Source organism: Phoxinus phoxinus (assembly GCF_949152265.1).
Source record: "Phoxinus phoxinus genome assembly, chromosome: 23".
Taxonomy (NCBI): domain Eukaryota; kingdom Metazoa; phylum Chordata; class Actinopteri; order Cypriniformes; family Leuciscidae; genus Phoxinus; species Phoxinus phoxinus.
Window position 1 is genome coordinate 20,051,469 of NC_136898.1, and position 22,589 is coordinate 20,074,057.

The 22,589-nt window shown below is 40.9% G+C and overlaps 1 protein-coding gene across 2 annotated transcripts; it reads right to left on the reverse strand.

Annotated features, from left to right (window-relative positions):
• Positions 1-283: 283 nt before the first annotated feature.
• Positions 284-22,574, reverse strand: mrrf (mitochondrial ribosome recycling factor). Of its 2 annotated transcripts, none has more exons than XM_079599368.1 (7): positions 22,437-22,574; positions 13,402-13,572; positions 12,931-13,083; positions 8,524-8,642; positions 3,807-3,898; positions 2,056-2,215; positions 284-934 (listed from the first exon to the last, which is right to left on the reverse strand). In XM_079599368.1, the coding sequence occupies exons 2-7, from the start codon at positions 13,559-13,561 to the stop codon at positions 857-859; spliced, it is 762 nt and encodes a 253-aa protein (XP_079455494.1). In that variant the 5' UTR covers positions 13,562-13,572; positions 22,437-22,574; the 3' UTR covers positions 284-856. The 2 variants fall into 2 exon arrangements, with proteins under 2 accessions (XP_079455494.1, XP_079455495.1); XM_079599369.1 differs by lacking the exon at positions 22,437-22,574 and adding an exon at positions 21,371-21,578.
• Positions 22,575-22,589: the final 15 nt, after the last annotated feature.

Here is a 22,589-nt window from a genome sequence, read left to right on the forward strand (position 1 = left end):
ATCGCAATAAAGGTTCTTTTTATAGTGGAAAAAACTTTTTTTTAGATTATTTAAATGTTCTGCACACTCAGAAAAAAAGGTTCCTAAGAATGTTCACTGATGAATGAAAAGCTGAGGGAAGCCGAAAACAAATATTTGTCAACCAAATCAATAATTCAGCGTTGAGAATTCAGAATTGTTGTGGTGAAATAAGGTATATTTTAAATTGCCATTCTAAAATAATCTTAGGCATTACGTTTCAACATTAATAAACAAAAACAGCAGATGTGGAAATATGATCTCACTCACACACACACACACACACACACACACACACACACACACACACACACACACGCGAATAATAACCGATGCATTTTATTCAGTTTACATTGCTAGATATGATTATATACCGTAGATGAAAATAATCACTATTTTTAGCTTGGTGGCTGCAATAGTGAATGCGAAACAAATGTTGGCAGCATGTTGCCGTGTGCACTCGTTCTCCACCCTGTGTGACTTTCACCGTCCTGTGAAGAACAGCGAGTTTACATTCAGTGCGGTGCTTTTTACATAAACACCCCGTTTGTGGCATCGCTTTGATTAGGAGGAGTACCCCAAATCACATTAAAACTTAATTTGTCCTCCGTTTGTTTGTGTGGAGATGTGAACACAAGGAGCACCATGAGCCACTGGCGTGCCACACCAACATTTGTTTATGCATGAGAAAAACACCCAAACACCATCCAAAACACCACCTTCAGCGCTTCCATCACCACCATCATTAACTGCTTTTCTGTTTGGGGGATTTTTGTTCCAGTTAAGGACAACTGACTGCCTTTGTCTGGAGGTTAGCGAGACTTGGAAGGCCTTGTTGTCATCCAAGCAACTCCTTGGTCTTAGTGGCCAGTTGTTTGTCGATGTCTGCCACGAAACTGTCTGCCATTTGTTGAACCTGGTGATATGGGACAGAACGAATGCATATTGTGATTAGTTATACATACTTTATAATAGTCACACATCCACGTAACTGAAAAAAAAAAAACTTGTGGGTAGTGATTTATTTGTTATACAACAACAATAATTATTAATATTTTATTATCATTATTAATACCAATTATTAATACAATTTTATTATTTATTAGTACTACTACTACTAACAACAACAACAACAACAACAATACTTTCTAGTGCTGTCAAATTGATTACGATTAATCGCATCTAATATAAATGTATATATATATATATATATATATATATATATATATATATATATATATATATATATATGCGTGTGTGTGTGTTTGTGTGTGTATATATACACTATATATATATATATATATATATATATATATATATATATATATACAAACTTTTATGTTAGATGCGATTAATCGAATTGACAGCACTATTAAGTAATAAAAACTATTATTAATAATAATGATAATTTATTATTATTAATACTACTACTACTACTTCTACTAATAATAATACATATTAATCTATTATAAATGAAAAAAATATTATATTACTTGTATGTATTTTTATTATTAGAATTATTACTACCACTATTGCTGTTACTACTACTAATTTATAATTCATATTTAATGATTAAACACTAGTGTCTTTATTGAATGTCTGTCATTTTGTTGTTGTACAACAGCACATTCAAATTAATATTTAGTTATAAATAATAAAAAACAATTATTTTTATTTGTATTTATTACTACTACTGCTACTACTAATAATAATAATATTATATTATTTATTAAACTTTATTTGAGTGTCTTTATTTAATTTCTGTCATTTTGTTGTTCTACAACAGTACTTTCAAATTAATATTTATTTATTAATAAAAAAAAAATATTTATTATTATTAATACAACAACAACAACAACAACTACTACTACTACTACTACTAATACAATTTATAATTATATTTATTTATTAAACAGTGGTATCTATATTGAATTTCTGTAATTTTGTTGTTATTCTACAACAGTTTCAAAATACTCCATCACTACTCCAACTGATAAATCCAAACAATTTTTTTCCATCGATCCTCATTTGTCAGACCTGTTTTTCGATCAAGTGAATGGTATCATCAGAGACGCCCTCTTTGGACTTCTTCAGTTGACTGATGGTGTTGGACCGTACTCTCCTCAGCAAGTCCTTGGCCTTGTTACAGAACTGCTTCGCCAGTTTCACCAGATTCTCCCGGTGCTCCCGCGTCACCCTGCCAGACAAATATACGGTTAAACCAACTCAGTACATGACTCATTTTAGATCATAATCCTTTCCTGACTTAAATTTTTAGGCGAGAGAAAATCTGATTGTCCAGACTATGTTATTTAGACTTTGATGACGCTTATGACAGACAATGGTGTGTTTATGATACAGTTTAAGCCAGAAACAGCTATAATCTGAAACTAAAAAGTTTCACAATCAACAAACTGTTGTTCTTGCCCAAATTTTGATGTAGGTGTAGAAGTTTCCCCATCTTATAATTGGCATTTTGCTGCCAGCCATTTGCAAACAGTCCAAGAGTACTGTCTGTTTACTGCAAACAATGTTCATAATTACTGATTCCGCGCCAATCAAGCCTCCCGCTCTCTTTAGAAATGCAAATGCATGCGCCGAGGCTGCGCTGATTACGGGCGAGACGTTCGGCCCCTTCATGCGCGCTGCCAGACAAGCACCTGCTGCTGGAGCTGGAGCGCGGCCTCGTAATCAAAGAGTTTTGTGGTTTGTAGAATGAAGGCCGCGCGGCGAGACTATTTGGCTTGGCAGGGAAGAGGAGCGGTGGTCAGAGATTGAAGACCACTGAGTTTTCTTCTTTGTATCAAATATAATAGAGAGTGTATGAAGCACAGAAGGGAAAACATGACAAATAGCAATACAAAGTTATCTTAAACCATAACAGAACAGACAACAGATACATTTTGAATAGATATTTCAGATTTAAAAGAACAGGATATGGTTGAAATGAAAGAAAGAAGAAAAGCATGCAACCCTTGCTAGAGTGTTACTTACTGAGGAGATCCTATGCAGTTGATAAGGTATTCTGGGTGGTTGTTAGGGTGTTGCTATGCTAGGGGATTGTTGCTAGTGATTGTTTACTGCCCTAAATGGAAAAAAGGCCCAGCGGGTTCTCAGCTGGTCTAGTTAGGGATGCACCAATATAAACATTTTGGCCGATACGATAATTATTTATATTCGAAAGCCGATAACCGATATATTGGCCGATAAATTTAAATCAAATTTTTATATAGTTTTTGAGAGCCACACAAGTCACACTATTAAAAGCCATGTCCCAAGCACACAATTATATTATAATTTTATGTAGCCTATATATATAGCGCTGCACATGTTGCACTTACAGGTATTTTCCTTTTTTGAAGGGATTCCAATCATATTTAGAGCAATTCAAACCATCATGATGAACAGTGTGCATCTGAAGAGTCTCAGCTGAAATAAATCATCCATTATTTATCGGCCAAATTTTCTTATCGGGCCGATAACAATAACATTAAAAATGAACATATATCGACTGATGCCGATATGGTGACCGATATGTGCATCCCTTGATCTAGACGATCTCCCAGTCTGGTCAACTGAAAAGTGTGCAAAACCCCTCTAAAATCGTCATGTGCTATTGTAATGTTGAAGCTTGCCTTAAGTTAAAAAGACAAAAGACGTTTGCATTGGGGAAATAGCATTGCACAGACAAACTGAGGAGAAAGCAAACATAGCTTGTAGAAAGTGATGTTAAAAGGAAAGGTGAGAGTGGTCATGAGGATTCAGGCCCTGGGCGGTGAAGCACTCACATGGGAACAGGCACCCTGATGATGGTGCCCTCCACGTCTGGGTTGAGTCCCATGCTGCTGTCTTGCAAGGCCCGAGTGACGGCTGCCGTGGCCTGAGGACACATCGCACAAACACACACACACACACACACACATCAGAGCTAATGACAGCCAGCTGGGCTTGCGGTACCTGCTGCAAACCTTCATGCACCCTTTGCATCTCTCCAGCCCTCATATCTCACTAGACCACCCCCTTCCAGATCAGTGGAGTCCCCCGACCCCAGGCCCTTTGATCCAGAAGGAGCTGGGCAGCATCTCCCCATGATGGAGCTCCAGAGAGAGGGGTAGAGGGTGGAGTGTGTGGTGTAGGAAGCGCCGCGGGGCGCTGTCAGCGCCAGATCCCGTGGGATGGAGCTGAGAGGTTGCAGTGCAGGGCATTGACCCACGTGACCCTGTTTCTGCCTGTTCACCTCATAACCTATTACAGCTCCTGTGGCCAGACTAGCCTGAGATTACACTCTGAACTTGTGTGCAGGCAGTCTAGTATACATCATGGGGGCCGACAAGTTTCACGGATAAGGTTTTAGACTGTTTGGAATACTAGTGTACTGCATACTGCACAGTATATGATTGAAATATAAAAATACATAAAATGCTGCATTGGGCAAAGTCTGCAAACTTTCTGTGCATCTTTATGCAGTTTCATAAGATATCATCTTGTTAGGCTACGTTCACACTGAGTCCAAATCCAATTATTTGTGTATCCGATTGGAATCTGATCTGAATTATTGACTGTCCACATTGTGTTTCGCAACTGTTCAGATCCGATTTGTGTGTCCCATGGTGCACTTTCGTTTTCCGGAATATTTTGGTATACGGCATACAACAATGGGAGGGGTTTACAATACAGATGTTGTCTTGTTTACAATATGACAATGTGTAGCCGCGCGCTGGGCTACTGCGTCTTCTGAGGGAACGGCAGAAACACACGAGGCTGGTACGAGTGGCTTTATTCTGTGCTGTCAACTCCGCCGGTCTCAAAACATGTCTCCGTTATATTGCCATTTTCTGCAACAACACAACCTTGTTTCTGCAGTGATGTTTCCTATGACAACATCTGACGTTTACGTTTTACGTGGCGTGAGACAGTCACATAAACCACACAAAATCTGATCAGAGCGGTCAGACTGAAACGGATTTCCAGAAATGTGATTTGAATAGGATTTCAAACCACATATGAATGTAGCTCGAAACAGATATAATTTTTTTTACCATTCACACTTGATACATCTGATCAGTTTTCAATCGGTAAACGCATTTCCGTTACAGATTTGCGCAAAACTTTTGCAATATTTTTTAAATGTCGATAAAAAACGATTGTGAAATGACTGCGTTTCCATTAACGTGTTATGCGACTGAAACGTAATTTTTTACCTCTCGAAATACGTCATTCCAAAAATGATGGCAAAGGATGTTGAGGTAGGTTCACGTATATCCCAGCCACCACACTAGCCAATATTTTTAATTGAAGGAGATGTTAGGTGCCAGGTATGAGGTGTTTCTGGGTGTCCTATCTGCTTCGAGGTCTTGATTGTGGCATTACTTTGTGGTTTAGAATACAGAATTCCCATAATTATTTTGTCTTTTATGAGTTTAATGAAGAACAGTCACGTCTTCTGTCCAAACATACCGGGCCATCTACGTCAGGTGACCTGTAAATGCGCAAAAACTGTTTCCATTGCAGAATTGCATAAAAAAACAACCTTGTGCGGGGGTAAAAACTTTTGTTGCGATATATGGGAGTTTTTGTGAAATTGTTTCCTTTGGGCGTATTTACAATTTTCAAGTTGCGCAATTTGAACGGTAATGGAAATGCGGATAGTGTGACAGCGCCTTAGAGTACACACAGTCCGAGCAAGTGACGTCTGATAAGATATGATTCTTATGAATTGATTCTTTTTAATGAGCCATTCATAAAGATTCACAAAACTCACCCCCTCACTGTCATCACAAGTCGTTTTTTCGGCCTTTCATTTCGTGCAATTTATTATTTGACTGGTTGTTCGTGCCAATGTGTAAATAAGATATTGATTTATACAACAAAATTCTGTTGTGAATATGTAAGGGAATACTAAAAAAAACAATCAAATATTTCACAAGAATATTATTAATTATTGTATTACATTCAGATCCAAGTGTAAAGTGGAATCTTCTGTAGAGGAATCTTTAAAATCTTTAAAGCATGTTGTAACTATAATCGGCATAACATTTTACCTTTTCTACACACACACACACACACACACACACACACACACACACACACACACACACACACACACACACACACACACACACACACACACACACACACACACACACACACACACACACACACACACACACACACACACACACACACACACACACACACACACACACACACACACTTTAAAGAAAGCTGTACACACACTCTTATGTTAAACGCATTTCTTGTGAGGTCTGACTCAGAGTGCATGTGATTCCTCTCTGAACGTCATCCATTAATGTCTGGTGGTTCAGAATTTTACGGTAAAACCAGTATTGTTCTGGTTAGGAAGTTTTAAAAAAAGCCCAGTTACCCTCTGTACTTGTGATAAAACAAAAACAAGAGGGTTCAAAGTCAGCTTGAGAAAACGTGGGCTAAAAAAACCCGCTGCTTTCTTAAAGGGGGGGTACAATGGTGTTTCATATATTCAGAGTTGTTTACAGTGTTAAAGAGATGGATTCTCATGCTAATAATGGCCAAAGTTTGAAAAGTTATTTTGAACGAATAACAGAGAATTTCTGTGCTGAAAATCATACTTCCGGGTTGCAACACGTTTCGGCTGGTTTTTTTCTATCGTAGATCTAATGACGTAGACCAGAGTGGAACTCCTTATATGAGCATTGCTCTCGGAAAAGCGCGTTCACGCACACGTCGACCAGAGGAGAGAAAGACCGCGCTCATCGACGCGCTACTACCGGAAATCATCAGCAGCAGCGCTAAATAGGAATGGTTGATGTCAAGAATGTCTCCAAAAAAGTGTGTTTTGGGATGTGAGGGAAAGTTTACCTTGTTCAGCTTCCCAAAGAACCCAGTGTTACTGGAACAGTGGATGCAGTTTGTATGTTGTGGATGCTCCCGCTTGACTCTATAGCTCCGCCCACGCCCAGAATCAAGGACCTCGGCTTTTTCCGGATAGAATCGGAAAGCTGTATTTTTATTTTATAAATATGATGAAACTAAAGACTTTTTGGAGATATGAAAGAACGCACTATTACTCTATAGGTACTCAAGATTAACATGAGATTGACTGAAACCTGGTATTTTACCCCCCCTTTAATGATTCTGGATACCACACAGGCACACGGAGATCGAAAGCTAATGACTGCTGTCTGCACCACAACACACAACAGCCACCGGGGTTTCTCAACAAGCCTGGACCTTCTCCGGCCCTCTAATGAATGAATGGAAAACAACAGTCTTCTCAAAGAGTGTGTAATGGATTAGAACAATCATGAAGCTGTTTGCTTTCGGGCCGGGCCAGTCACCTCGGTGTTGTTTTTTGCAGGCCTGTTAGGTAATGGCCAGTTTTTCCTGACACCCTAAACAGCCGCATCTGGCATTATGGTCATCTGAGCATGAAAACCGACCCCTTAATACTGCGCAGGGTCTTTTTTAGTATCATGTTAATATAGAGGTGATGAATAGAGGCATATCCATTTGCAAAAGGTCAATTATTATATGAATAACATAATGTGACCCTACACAAGGGAAAATAATGTGGTCATATTTCTGGATTTTTTACTGAAATTGACTACTTAACTGTATATTTCACTCTGTTCATGACAACATATTCAATGCAATTATTTAACATTGCATATCGTCACCATCTTAAAATAATTGACCAAGTCATTTTTACTTTCAATTGACCTTCAATAATTTTAGGAAGGTGACGATATTCAAGGAGTGTTATTGAAAAAGGCTAATATGTTGAAATTGACTATCAACAGAATAATTAAGTGAGGTAAACACAAATCTGTTTAAATTTCAATAAACAAATATCTATTTATAACCTTCAGGGTGCAACACCCCACTGCTTTGGTGTTGATCATCCTATCAAGGTTGACTTTGTAATAATGGCTGGCTGACTGTACATTATCCCTTACATGTTTTGGCTTGAAGTCTCCCAGGATGGATGACGAAGGTAGATTGGTGGGTTTTAGAGCCACCAGGAAACCAGAGCCTTTGGTATTGAGTGGACATAGGCCAAGAGGAGAAAGCATTAATCTCATTAGGGTTATCTGAACATCGCGCAGAAAAAACTCAAATACATCAGCGGAGAGTGTGGTGTCGGGAGAAGGAGGGAAAACAGAAAGACAGCGTCTCAATGTGCGGAGAGGCAAAAAGACACAGAAAAGAGAGAGAGATATCACACATTAGCTCAGGTCTAAGTTCCAGAGGGCACTTTGCGGTCATTTCCTGGCCTGACAGCTAACCACAGACTCTTGGCCTACGTTTCAATCGTTCTCCAAGAACAAAGGGCTTCCCCCAACAATCAATCAATTTCTCTGAAACCAGGCTGGAAAGAGTCCATCACACTCAGGTTTCAGTAGGAGAAAGAGTGTGTTTTGGTGTGTGTGTGTGTGCTTGACTTTGCATGTAGCAGTGTGAACTGAGAAGTTCTGCTAGGAAGCTTTCTGTAGTTTGGTTCCATACCTCTGGGAAGCCAGTCATGTTGACCACAAGTAGCTGAGGAGACTTCATGGATATCTGGCCCAGCTGGTTGAGGGGAAATTTGCCATCCTTTGTGGTGACTATGATGTGGTCCAGCGCACCTGAACACATAACAACACAATCCTTTGTTAACCAGTGGTTTTATCCACAATTATTCAGCGAGCTATTCAAAAACACAATAGCAATAAACTTGCAATATGCCAGTTAAAACATCATAAAGAATCACAACACATACTTTTTACTAGATGTGATAGGAAAAGTTATTTTTCTGTCCTCATTGAAAACAAAAACGCATCCAAATCAACCACAACCAATCAGAGAAGATGTGATGTTTGATATACAGTTACCTGCCATGAGATACTGGAGCGATGAAATTTAATTGTGGGTGGAGTGATCTAGTGAGTCACGACAAAAATGGAAAGCAAGTAACCAACAAGACGTCTTGCAACACCAAGTTCATGGGTTCAACTCCCAGGAAATGTGTGTTTCTGAACTGAAAAACTGTTTTTGTCCATGCAATTAAAGTAATTAAGGCCCAAACCAACACTGAGTCCCATTGGAGATAAAAAAAAGCTGAAAACGTGTCTTTAACTAAATATATACTTTGTCTGTTCCACAGGAGAAAAAATGTGATACAGATTTGAGGAAGAATTTGCGATCCCTTCAAGAAAATCACTTGAATAATTATTTCTGTCAACTAGACATTTGCCTGCATTCTGTAGCCTTTCCCAACCCGTCTCAAGAAATGAAAGGTTGCAAAAGAAGAGGCACCTTCGGATGACTGTTGTGACGACACGTCTCGCTCTCCTTGAGGGATGAAAGCACCCACTCCTTTCTCTCCAGACAGAAAACCAGAGCATTTCGCCAGCATGTCTCATTCCCTCATCTGTCTAACCTCACACAGCTATGTTTCTGTCTCCCGCCCTTTGTCCCCGGTCTTACCTTACTTTATCCCACACTTACGCGAGCCTGGAGAACAGCTGAGACGCACTGCACTGCACTTTGATCTTTCATGAGAGAACCTGCATGTGCCTTTCAGCCCGAAGAAAACACTTCAGAACTTCAAATTCTCCATATATGTACCATTTTGTCAGCTTGTTGAACATGAACATCTAAGAAGATCATAGTTTGAAAACCAGCTTCAGTCCAATTTCAGATGGGTTCAAAAGTGCATATGTGACTTTGACCAAACTTCGACCATTATCTTGTCATGAGCAAAGGTATGGAGAGATTTGGCCCTGGAACCCACCTCAGATTGTGTGTGTGCTACCTGGAAGCGTTCACATCTGCTAACGCTTCCATGGAACATTTTGCTGTTTCCTCCACTAAAAAACCTTGAAGATTAACAGGGAAGTTATTAGCCAAATGGGCTCTTCCTGGTCATGGTACCAATTGTTGCCCTCTCCATTTCAAGAGCCTAACACCGTGTCCTAAACAGACGCAATGCAATAAATTCCAGCGACAAATAATGTGTCTGTCCACACTAGACGCGACTGCGAGATGCGTACAAATCAATCAAAACCCACAGCCAATCAGAACAGCGTGTGGGCGGGCTCTCGCGGCAAGTGCACACACAGCTCCAGAGAGTAATCTTGACAGCAATCGCAAGAAAATGGATAAGTAGGCTTCATAATCAAATTCACAAATATTACACCATTTAAACATTATTCAAATACATAGGCTACTGAGTTACTAAAACAATCTGTCAAATAATACATTTGTTTCTTCACAGTTTGAACGTTCTTGTTTCCATTCGTTTAAATTCAAGATCTGAGGTGAATTATCCGTTGTTGCTTTTACAGCTACAAAGCTGGGACCACTTAAAGATATTCAAAGTCACATCATACGCTTTTAACATTCAATAAAGCACATAAACAGCACCTGAGATTATCATTCCCATGGTTTGTGTTTGTTGTTCCAGCGCGAAATCGCAGAAAAATAGAAACCGTTTCTAAAATAGAATCGTCGCTGTCGCGGCTGGTTAGGACAACAACTCGATACATTTTATCACGTGTCGCGGCGCGTGTAGTTAGGACACGGTGTTAAGGTTAGACAATATTCAGAAGCAAACTGGCTTGATGTTAGATTTATTTGCTTGTTGAAGAACTATCGTACGATGGCTGTATGAGCCGGGACTGGAACCACCAAACTCCTGTCCTTGAGATGAGGTGTTTGGAAAATACAAAGGCTTTTGTGAAGCGATGTCCTCTGACAGTAGATTTATCTGGAACAAGAGAATGTACATTTGCGGAGATCCAAGCACAAGCGGTCGATCCTACAGATGACAGACCGACAGGTCGTAATCCTCGTATATTGTGCCCAGACGCCGGGTCACCACATTAATCCTGCACTCCGCAACCTCCTTCCCTCGGCCAAGGTGATTCTCCTGTCCTTCATAATAAACTCGCTGCTTAATTCAATCCAGATGATTTGATCATTTGCTTAAAAGAACGTCATGCCATCTCACTGATTTCCATATTTGTTGCATGGAACCAAGTCCACGCTGGATCAAGGAGAAAGGAGGAAAGGACTGGCAAGGTCAGGAGGTGAAAGTGAAGAGCATGGACAACCACAATTCCCAAGTGCCCAACTTTTGGGTCTTTAGGGATTGGGCTGGAGTGAACGGGGTCGACCTGGATGTACTTCAGGAAGTAGGATTGCAAACAGGGTGACCCCACCTTGTGGAACAATGGTCAATGCCAGAACATGTGCAAAGGTGGATCGCTGTGCATTGATCCTCATGGGAGGACGAGGTAACACAATACTCTCTTAGCCTTGTGTAACCTCAGTGACACTGATAATGTTGATCAGGGTTCTTAAACTCGAGTCCTGAAGGGCCAGTCTCCTGTTGAGTTTAGCTCTAACCCTAACAAAACACACCAGGACAAGCTAATAAAGGTGTTGAAATCGCAAAATAAAAACAGGTAGTTTTAATTACATTAGTCTGCAGGACACTGGCCCTCCAGGACTGGAGTTGAAGAGCCCTGATGTAGATGACGTGTGTTAAAGTCAATGACACCAAACACCGTAGGATCGTGTGTCTTGTAACTGATCGGGATGCACAAGGTTTATCAGAAAGTAGTGCATGTATGAAAATGTGATCGTCTGGGGGAAGATTCTCAGTGAAAAAAGCTTCTTATGGATTCAGAGGTCATAATATTTCTGTGAATTAATTCATTTAAACTGTCCGATTCAAAACTCTGATTGAATTGTTTATTTGCTTTGTTATAAGATCAATGTGGCATTTCATATATTAAAACTTTGAATAAATAAATAAAAAAGACTGAAAATAATTAAATATCATTACTGTGTTCATTAATTTAGTGAAAAACTGCTATCAAAGTAGTTTTGATTAAAAATAAAAGCTATATCAGAGCACATACATATACAAATATAGTAGATATCATCAAAAGGCTAAAAATCTCTTTCCATACATGAATTGCCTGGTCACACTTTAGTTTAGGGTCCAACTCTCACTATTGACTATGACTTTTGCCTCAATAAACTCTTCAGGTATTCTTAAGGTAGTTTAGGTATTGGGTTGGATTAAGGGATGTAGAATATGGTCATGCAAAATAAGGCATTAATATGTCCTCTATAAGTACTAAAAAACAGCCAATATCCTAGTAATATGCATGCTTATAAGTGACTAGTTAATATTGAGAATTGGACCCTAAACTAAAGTGTTACCATTTGTCTCTTTCCTATCTCAACTGAATTTAAATTGTGGTGACAGTATTGCACTTTAATTTTAAGGAAGTTGAATGAAATCCCCAAAATATGGTATAACTGCACTATAAAAATAAATGTATTATTTTAAGCATAAATTACCCATAAACAAGTCAACATAAATTATCGTACATTAAATTAATCAATTAATATAATGAATATTATATAATAAATCAATTAAATGAATAGAATCAAACTTTGAAATGAAATGAAATATGACGACATGCTATAGACTAATTTAAAATCTGTTTTCATGCTTTGTTAAGAAGCAAATGTATTATACATATCAGTTAATCAAATAAAAAAATTATGTAATTCCTGTGTTGTGTGAAAGTGTAGAATTATCAGTTGCAATTTAATCAATTCCACAGTCCCTGTCATTCTAATATAAATTCTGTGAAGTCTTGCCAATTCCAGTTCAGTGCTCTCCAAAATATAAATGAACACTTATAAGACATCTACTATAATATAATATAATGAAATATGCATGCTTGTCAGAATAGGCACATTTCAGAATTTTTGAATGGCTTTCAATGATCAAAATGCAGCCAGGTGGTGTAGTAATAACATCCACCAGCAGGGGCAAACGAGGCAAGCATCACAGCACGGGGTTAAAGGGACAGAGTCCTTTATCGTGTCAGTGTCCTGCTAGGTCCTGACCTGGTGATGTGCGAATGCTGAGGTTGCGGCTGAAATCCTCTTTCAGGGTCGTCAGGACAGCAGCCATGTCTTCCTTCACCTCCTCCAGGCTAATGATATCATCCACCAATGCTGCCTTGATGTTCACTTTAGCCGTCTGCCCTTTTGCCTTTGCTAACATATCAAAAAGCAACAAAGAAGAAAGAAACATTAGCGTCTTCATCACTGGTGCCTTCAAAAGAAAAGCTGGAGATAGAAATGAAAGACTGCGACCAGCATGCTGGCTGATTGTTTCAGCAATTACAAATGAAAGCAGGATTTGGAGGTCAGAGAGGGAAAAGAGGGGATTTCTCCTCCCTTTATATGGGCTCAAAGCCCACTTGAGTGAAGCTAAACAAGCACTGCTTTGGAAAACAAACACAACATCCACTCCTACCCCTATGCTGGACGCTCTTTGTTGTGGGGGATGAGTAGCCGTAGTCCTGCACTCACCTTTACTCTTCTTTGTGGCATAATGGCGGGCATAATTCGGCAGGACCACGGGACGGGGCAGAAAGGGGACTCTTGAGCAAGTCAGCAGCGGGGTCCTCACAACAGAAGGCACAAATCTGCACAATACTGGCCGCAGGAGACTCAGATGACTCAGTGCCATGTCTGTGGAAACTATAGTAAAACATGGAAAGAAAATGATTTAATGCAAGGACATTTAGAGGCAACTTTACATCATACAAAAAAACTTTGGACATTGCCCACTGGATAAGATTCAAATTGCCACCAGGGGGCGTCTCTGAAATCTAAAAAGACCAGTACAGAGACATTTACACTTACATTTATTCATTTAGCAGAGGCTTTATCTGACTTTAAACAACTTAGGCTTTAAACAACTTACAAAAGTGGAATACAACAACAAGCCAACGAGGCAATAACACAAGAACTGCAAGCAATAGAAAGCTCCAAACATCATCTACAAAAGTACAAGGGAGGGATTTAAAGGGATAGTTCACCCAAAAATGAAATTCTCCCATCATTTACTCGCCCTTAAGCTGTTCCAAACCTGTGTGAGTTTCTTTCTTCTGCTGAACACAAAGGAAGATATTCTGAATAATGTCAGTAACCAAACAGTTGATGGACCCCATTGACTTCAATTGTATTTTTCCCCCATACTGTGGAAGTCAACTTTTATTTTATTATTAATATTTTTATTGTCAAAAAAGGTCAAATAGGCCCTATGCACAGCTTCACTACTTCCTGAACTTAAGCAGGGACCTTTGTTTCCTGTCTGCCAGGATTGGCCAAATTGATTAATTCAGGTGTGTCTGATTATTGTTGTTGGTCAGACACACCTGGATTAATCAGTTTGGCCAATCCTGGCAGACAGGAAACAAAGGTCCCTGCTTAAGTTCAGGAAGTAGTGAAGCTGTGCATAGGGCCTATTATCTGATATTTTAAGAGACTTTATTGACCTTGACAGACAGTTATAAGGGTCTGCAGGAGTGGTCTACATGATATAATTTCCTGTTTTATGTTTGTTTTTCTGTAAGTTTCTGAATGTTGGTAAAATCACATGACTTTGATTTGGCAAAACATTTTTTTCAATGTTTATAAAATTGTAACCACTTCAGTGCTTATTATAATAATAAATATGCCATATTACTCTGTTTTTTCCTCAAGAATTTCATCCTTTGAAAAATTAAAACCTTACGTTTTTTTTAAATAAATTATAATATAGAGTATGATATTAAAGCAAGTGTTCAAAAAAAATATAAAAATGAATTTTGATTTGGAAATTAAAAACAAATGTATCACACATTTTTATACATCTGCGTCCGTCGGGTGTACGCCGTAGTGTACGTCGTAGGCTACGCACGTAGGCGACGCCATCGTGAGCATTTATATTTCAGCGTTTATGTCTGCGTTGCTCTGCAGTTACATCGCCGAAACGCTAGTTGGCGGGGGCGGGTTTTAATGTTCCACTGTGTATAGATTCCTCGTGGCTGTTTTGATTTGGCTACTACAAGCAATGGCGACTGAAAGAGAGCGGATCATGTTGGAGCTGGAGCTTATCGAGTTGGAAAAACAGTAAATTTGAGTGAAATTTCTGAATTTACAGAACTTCTGAATTTAAAAATGGCGAGCGGTGCAAAAGAACACGCCGGAAATGCGTAAGAGAAAACGCAACGCTACCAAGCCGACCAATCACAGATCTTGCGGTCCGCGTCGTCGCGACGTGTAGTTACATTTTTGAGGAGATGCGCGTCAGGGTACGGCGTATGGTACACATCTATGCGTATGCTACGCCGTACCTACTGCGCGCACCCGACGCAGAAGTATAAACTGGCCTTAAGGTTTATTCAAGTCATTGCATTTATGAATTGTATTTTAATTTTTTTTTTTTACAATATTTTAAATATAAAATATTAATACACATTTAAAATATTATATATATATATATATAAAAACATAATCCATGTCAAAACTTATTAGTTGTGTTTTTTTTTTTACATTTTCAGAAGAAATGTGTGTGCAAACGTCACCCCCACAACGTCATTTTATCATGTTTTTAATCATGTTGTGAGGGCGTTCTGGGTGGTTTCTTAGTTGGCTCACACACACAAAAAATCCACCCCCAAGTTTCTATGATTTTAGTCCCTTGATATGTCTCAGGACTTTCCTTCAATGTAAGTTTATACAATTTCCAACTTGTTTATAGTTCGCCAGGTGAAAATTGTAAGTCTGATGGCTTAGTAAAGTAATGGCACAACTCCCCTCAAGCCGCACGATTTGCCGTATCATTCATGTCCGTAGCACAAACAGTGCTGAGTTTAATTCTCAGGGTTAGGGCAGTGGTCCTCAATCCTGGTCCTGGAGGTCCCCCAACACTGTCTCCTTAATCCAACACATCTGATACAACTCATCAGCTCATTAGTGGAGACTCCGAGTCCTGCAATGTGTGTGTTGCTGGTGTTGATTTCCCACTGTTTAGCAGCATAAATCTTCAAATGGAGGTTGTTTATCAGCGTGGACTGTAACAACAGCGCAGGTGCTCTGGAAAGAGCTATACCTCACGGGTTGCTTGCGCCTCCGTCAGTGCTTCTTTGTTATGGCTAGCGTGAGGTATCCCACTAGTCAAAATACAGCCTGGCTTGTGCTTCTCCAAAGGACAGCGAATGAAAAAAAGTTTGGCTGTGTGTTTTTACAGTTGCTGTGATAAAGATAACTCGTTGGCACGGGTCTGATAGCAGCCACTACACGCACGAGCCGCGATTTTTATCAGCTCTTGATGATGCATGTTGCAGGTTCAATGGGAGTCGCAGCTGTTATGGTTTGATGCAGCTCAAAAAAATGGAAAGCGTGACTCTTCTTGTCGTCCTTAGGAGATGGGAGTTGTCCGACAAGGGGTGTGGATGGAGACGAGCCGACGGCGGGTTTAGAGGGGCCGTCAAGCAGAAAACCGTTGCGCAGGTGGTCTGTGGGTTACAGCGCACTGCCGTTTGATTCACACCGGTAGGAATGACAGCGGTTGGCATACCCTCATTGCGTGAGCTCACCTCATTAAAGAAATGTTTACAGTGTGAACTGTTAAAAGTCCTTACTGTAAAAACTGAGACAGTGTAGCATATTGGCTTGGTTGTGGTTGGATTTCATGATGTATTGGCCACTGCTTTTACACCAGCGTAAAAGAGAGTGTGGCTCGCAATTGATAAAAGCAACTGTATTTAATGGATTTTTAATTTAAAGGCATAGCTCCGCCACCATTTTGTCCATTGAACTTTAACACATAAGAGATTTTTAGCAGAATAATCCTGATGCTCTTTTCCATACACATTAAATTAATGGTAACCAAGGGTTGTTAAAGGGATCTTATTATGCTTCTTTACATGTTCATCTTTCTTTAGTGTGTAATGTTGCTGTTTGAGAATGAAAAAGGTCTGAAAAGTTACAAAGCTCAAAGTCTATATCCGTGCGCATTGTTTCTGAACTCCCTGAAACGCCCCGATTGTAATCTTGAGTTTTCTTCCGGGAACAAACACGTCACAATATTCCACATTTAAATAATTCCCGCCCAAGGCATATGAATGAATAAATGAAGCATTTATATAGCGCTTTCATATGTACTACTGTACACCCAGGACACCTGTACACACCATCAGGGAATCTCTCCTCAGCAACCACCATATGCAAAAAAGAGGCAAGGCTTGGTTGAGTTAATGTGCACACCAGGATAATTATTGCGTGATTATTGCTGACGTTTAACGCCTCGTGACTAAACAAAGGGCACCAATGTGAGTATGCACGCCAGGCGTAAAAGCGTAAATAACACAAAAAAACCCCGCCTCAGGTTCGTTTTTTTGGTTTGACGCCCTGCGTTAAAATCTTGTCGACCAATGAGATTGGCGCTTTTGTTCACGTGCCTGGAGCTGCTGAAGTTACAGTACTTGGAGGCGCTCAAGTAGAAAACGGTCTAGCCGAGCACGGAGAGGAAGTAAGTAGATGAAGAAGAAGATGCAACGAGGCAAGATGAATGTACAGTAGAGCTGCTGGTCTCTTTTGTGTCTGAACACAAATAACTTTATGACAAATGGCACAGCGACTACAAAAAACTCAATAAGAGGGAGTTGTTATGAAGAGGAATTGCAGATCAAATAGGATTCGATGGTTTTTCAATAAGCGGCATCTACTGTCAGGGAGTGAATTTGCAGGTTCACTCGGTGCATCCCCAGTGAAAATCGCTTGGGTATGAACACAAAGACGCATCGAAAAACGTCTCGAAAAACGCTGGCGATAAGCGCGCGCGATAATCATCCAGGTAATGCACCAGGCTTTAGTAGTGTGTGAAACTTGTGGTTATGGCAAGGTGAGGGACATTTCCCAAACATGCTGGAAGCGGTTGATCAATCACAACACACTGGTCCAGCCGACCAATCAGAGCACATTGTGCTTTTCAGAAGGAGGGGCTTTATTGAGACAGGAACTAAACAGGGGCCTCTAGGAGGACTGGGCATCCGCTCTCTCACCCGTTTGATGACCTGGGGGATTATGGAAACGGGGGGAAACATACAAAAGGAAGCTGGGCCAAGCATGGGCCAGCACATCCCTGTGCTTCGAAAAGAACACTGCGCAGTGAGAGTTGTTTCTTGAGACAAAAAGGTTGACTTTGGCCTCGCCGAACTCGCTCCGAAACAGACGAACCGTCTGAGGGTTTAGATACCACTGTGTTGTGTGTAGGGGCGCGCGCAGTGCAGCGGGCCTGTCTGCTACTGTACAAAATTCTCCAGCCGCCCGAGCTGAACAGGGAGCCGTGAGAATGAGGAGTTTCTTTGAGGGTGGTCCGGCCAGCCCGAAACACGAGCCCTCTCTTTTTACTCTCGTTGCTAGGAGGCCCAGGATCCAACGCAATGCTGGGGCTGTGGGTAGCGCTTAGCTGGCCACGAGTGGCGGTGGCTATCAGCCGCAGGGCGGGGCTGAGGGACCTGCTTCGCTGGCTTCTTGGGTTGAGGAGAAGCCAAGGCTTTGGGCCTACTCGACACGGAGCTGGAGCGCTTCGGCAGGAAGTGTCTAATAGCCTGAGACGACTTCTGGGCTTCAGTAAACCTCTCTGAGAAACCCTTCACCGCCGGGCCGAAGAGACTGGAGCTGGAGATGGGCGCGTCGAGCCTCCATCATTAGCCTCTTTGATCTCTGTGAGGTTGAGCCAAAGATGGCGCTCAAGCACAACCAGGTTAGCCATGCTACGTCCGATAGCCTGCGCGGTAGCCTTGGTGGCACGCAAGGCTAGGTCCGTGGCGCTCCTGAGGTTGCGGAAGGCCTCAGGTTCCAGGCCAGCCTTGTCCATCGACTGGAGGAGTTTGGCCTGGTAGACTTGCAACACGGCCATCGTGTGCAGGGCCGAAGCAGCTTGGCCGGAGGCGGCAAAAGAGCGTCCGGCGAGAGCTGACGTCCGTCTGTGAAAACAGGACAGGTGAAGGTGTTAGGGCAGGAGAAAGCGAGGCACGCGGGGACGTGGCCGGCGTGGCTTGCTAACCTCCATGCTCTCGGGCTGTTGCTGGCTGCGGCGCATCTTCTTCCTCGGCAGAAGCAGCGCGGGAAACGGAAGAGTGGGGGGTACGGCGTCACCATCTTTGGCGAGAGCTAGCCGTGTCCGTAGCACCGAAAGAGGCATGCCCTCACAGAGATCGCAGCCGCCAGCAGAGATCGCGACTTCGGCATGGGAAGGCCCCAGGCAAGAAACGCACTCCGAGTGCCCGTCACCCTCGTGCAGATGGGATGTGCAGTTGCTGCCGCACAGCCAATGAGTGACCAGTCTCTCACTATGCTAGCTGTGCAGCTGCAATGCGCTTTACATTTTAAGCTTCAATAAATCTGAGGAAATTAGTTTCCCCACTACGTATAGCTACTAGGGGTGTGACGAGATCTCGTGCCGCGAGACTAAAATGTGACGAGATTTCTCGTCGAGTGAAAACCTGTCTCGCGATATCGCCATGATTAGCATAGAAAATGCCACCTTTGCATTCACATTACATTACGGTGTACACCGTTACGGTGTGCACCGGCCGCCTCCACTGTTGTTTTGCTATTGTAAACGTCTACTCTGCTCATCCAGCACGAGTTGCAGTCGCACACAGACTTGTGACAGTGCAGCAGGAATCAGTTCACTGAACGCATTACGATGGCGGAGGATTTGTTGCGCAACAGAGAGTCGATCTGAGATGTCTTAGGGCGGTTCACACAGAACGTGTTTTTCCATTTCAGTGCGGTACTTTTCCATTGTTTTTCTATGTAAACGTGCTAGACGGATGTGTAACCTTGCGCTCGCGTCTTGCATCCTTTTGCAGCGTCTCGCGCATGACACAGCATTCTAAAAACGCGGCGCTCAAGTTAAAATCAGTTCCCCCATTCTACTGCCAGCGTATCGCATTTTACAAAGCAAAAACGCATTCTGTGTGAATGGCCCCTTATCTTGTAGAACGCGCGCTCAGCACCGCCACTACAGAGTGAAAATGAAAGTAAAACACGATGCACGCAAATTAGACTGCATACAATAGCCCGTCTCCCAATATCAAACCTATCTCTGGACGTTGTAGTTGTGGCTCTGGTATTTGTTTTGGTCTCTGTTTGCACTTTGAATACAGAGAGAGTTGGCCTACTTTGATTATGGTTGCACTTGCACTTAATTAACGTTTGCACTAATAAGACTAAGAAAAACTGTTGTTTTATACTGTTTTTATTTCTATTTTCAATTTGTGGAAAGTAGTTTCAGTTGGAGGTCACACACAGCCTCAATCAGAAGTTCTGGAAGCACATAATGTACAGTAAGATCTGAAGAGACCCGTGTGAAATCATACTTGAGAGAAGCCAGTCAGTTGAGTTTGTTGTAAAACCTTTATAGTGCTTCTATATTGTTGTATTTGATAATTCATATTCATAAAGTAGAACTGAAATGACATTCATTATTTAGTTAAAACATTTCAAAATGCACCTGCAGACTATTTTTCCAGTCATGAATTTTGTCATTGAGGATTTCTATCAAATATTGTGCAAAAATCTCATCTCGTCTTGTTCTTTTGAACCCAATCTCATGTTTGTCTTGTCTCGTGAGATAAGGGTCTCGTCACACCCCTAATAGCTACACAATACGAAGTGACCGTTCGAAAGGGAACCTGTTCTAGTAAAAAGCCAAAAAACGAAATCAAGACTGAAAAAAGGCATAGGTCCCCTTTAAAGGGATAATTCACCCAAAAATGTTTATTCTGTCATTCTGTTTACTCACCTTCATGTCATTCCAATCCTGTATGAGGTACTTTCTTCTGTGTTGGGAACATTGGAGCCTACTGACTTCCAAAATTCAAAAATCTTCTTTTATGTCCCACAGACGAAAGAAATTCATACAGGTTTAAAAGCAATGAGGTTGATGACAGAATTTTTTTTTTTGAGCGAAGTATCCCTTTAAAGGACAAGTTCAGTATTTTACACTTAAAGCCCTGTTTTCAGATCGTTTCTGATGAAATAGAACGGTTAAGATTGAAATTTGGACACATGCTGCTGGCCCGAGAATTTTCGGTTTCTGTGGTAGCACCCGCATAAAGTTACAACGCTCAAAGTTCAAAGCAAAGGAAGATATTTGCTTTTAAAGAAAAGGACTACAACAAACGGCTGGTAGGGACTAACGCTACACGACATTCCTCCGGTTTGGTGACATCAGCAAGCCTAAAATGTACATAAACCCCGCCCCCGGGAACACGCAGTCCATGTTGAGAAGAGGAAAAGTTGTTGTATAAGAGCAAATTTGTGAGTCAGCTGAGCTCGAACTTTAGCATCCAACTTTTCACATGCAGAAGAAAGTCACTCTGTGTGCATCTCACAACAGTTCCTATACGAGCGATTTTATAGATTACCGTGATGACAGAATATGCTAATTGAAGATAGTTAACTCCACATCAGCAACATAAATTCATCAACTAACCATTCAGAGACGTCCTGTTGCATTTCTACATGTTGTCACTTCTTCTTGATTCTCTCCATCTTTGTCTGACTCCGTTTTAACATTAAAGACAGAACAGTTTCAGTCATTTTAATGTGTCTGTGTGCGTGAGGTAATCGCAGCTCCGTGCTAACCATAGACAGCTGCTAACACATGAACTCTTCCTGAATCCACGCACTCTGTGCAGCTCATTTGCATTTAAAGGGCCAATGCAAACCCTCAAACAGTGACAACTTTAACATGCTATATGAAAATATCTGTGGGGTATTTTGTGCTAAAACACACACACACACACACACACACACACACACACACACACACACACACACACACACACACACACACACACACACACTGGGGACATCAGAGATTTATTTTACATCTTGTGAAAATGGCATTTTACCACCCCTTTAATAACAATTTTTTATTAATTTTATTTAAAAAAATATAATGTATACCCAGTTCATAGTTTATTTTCCTATATAAAATCTCGATCTAATTAAATATGATTCTATTTTACGTAGTGATGAGAAGTGAGGCATTTTTAGTTTATGATCCATCATGAGAAAAGTGCTTAAAAGGGAACATTTAAAGAACAGAAGACAGTGTTAGTAAAAGTGAAATAAATCTGTTAGGGCAACCTAAAACCCTTTTACCAATGATATATGAATATCATATTCTGAAACAAAAAAAACAACACATGCTTTACTTTGCCTTCCATTAATGTATAGGCCCTGTCTGTCATCAACGTTTCCAAGCATTACGCAAGGAATAATTTACAAGGAACACGAATTTTTCTTTATAATTTTTTTCCAGCACAGACAAACTGTTGATTTTTAAAGCAAGTATGCATTACCACAGACTGCAGTACATGACAAATGTACTCCAGCATGAACACTATACATCAGTGCCATGATGCTAGCTACATTATGAGCATTACAGAAATCAAACCCACACATTGCTACAAACTCAAACAGACACAGTGAGTACAAATGTATTGAGCGATTTAGCGTGATAAACAAAACAAGTGTAATTCACACATACTTACATTTATCACGTAGAAAAATGTGTCCTAGCAGGCATGGCTTGCAGTACACTCACTTTTTGACAACATGAGCAGCTCAAGGGCACATGTCATCGCATTTTAGTGCTTTGCGTCATCAGAACGTGCTGTTAACGTCACTTTATGGCGCCGTTGTTG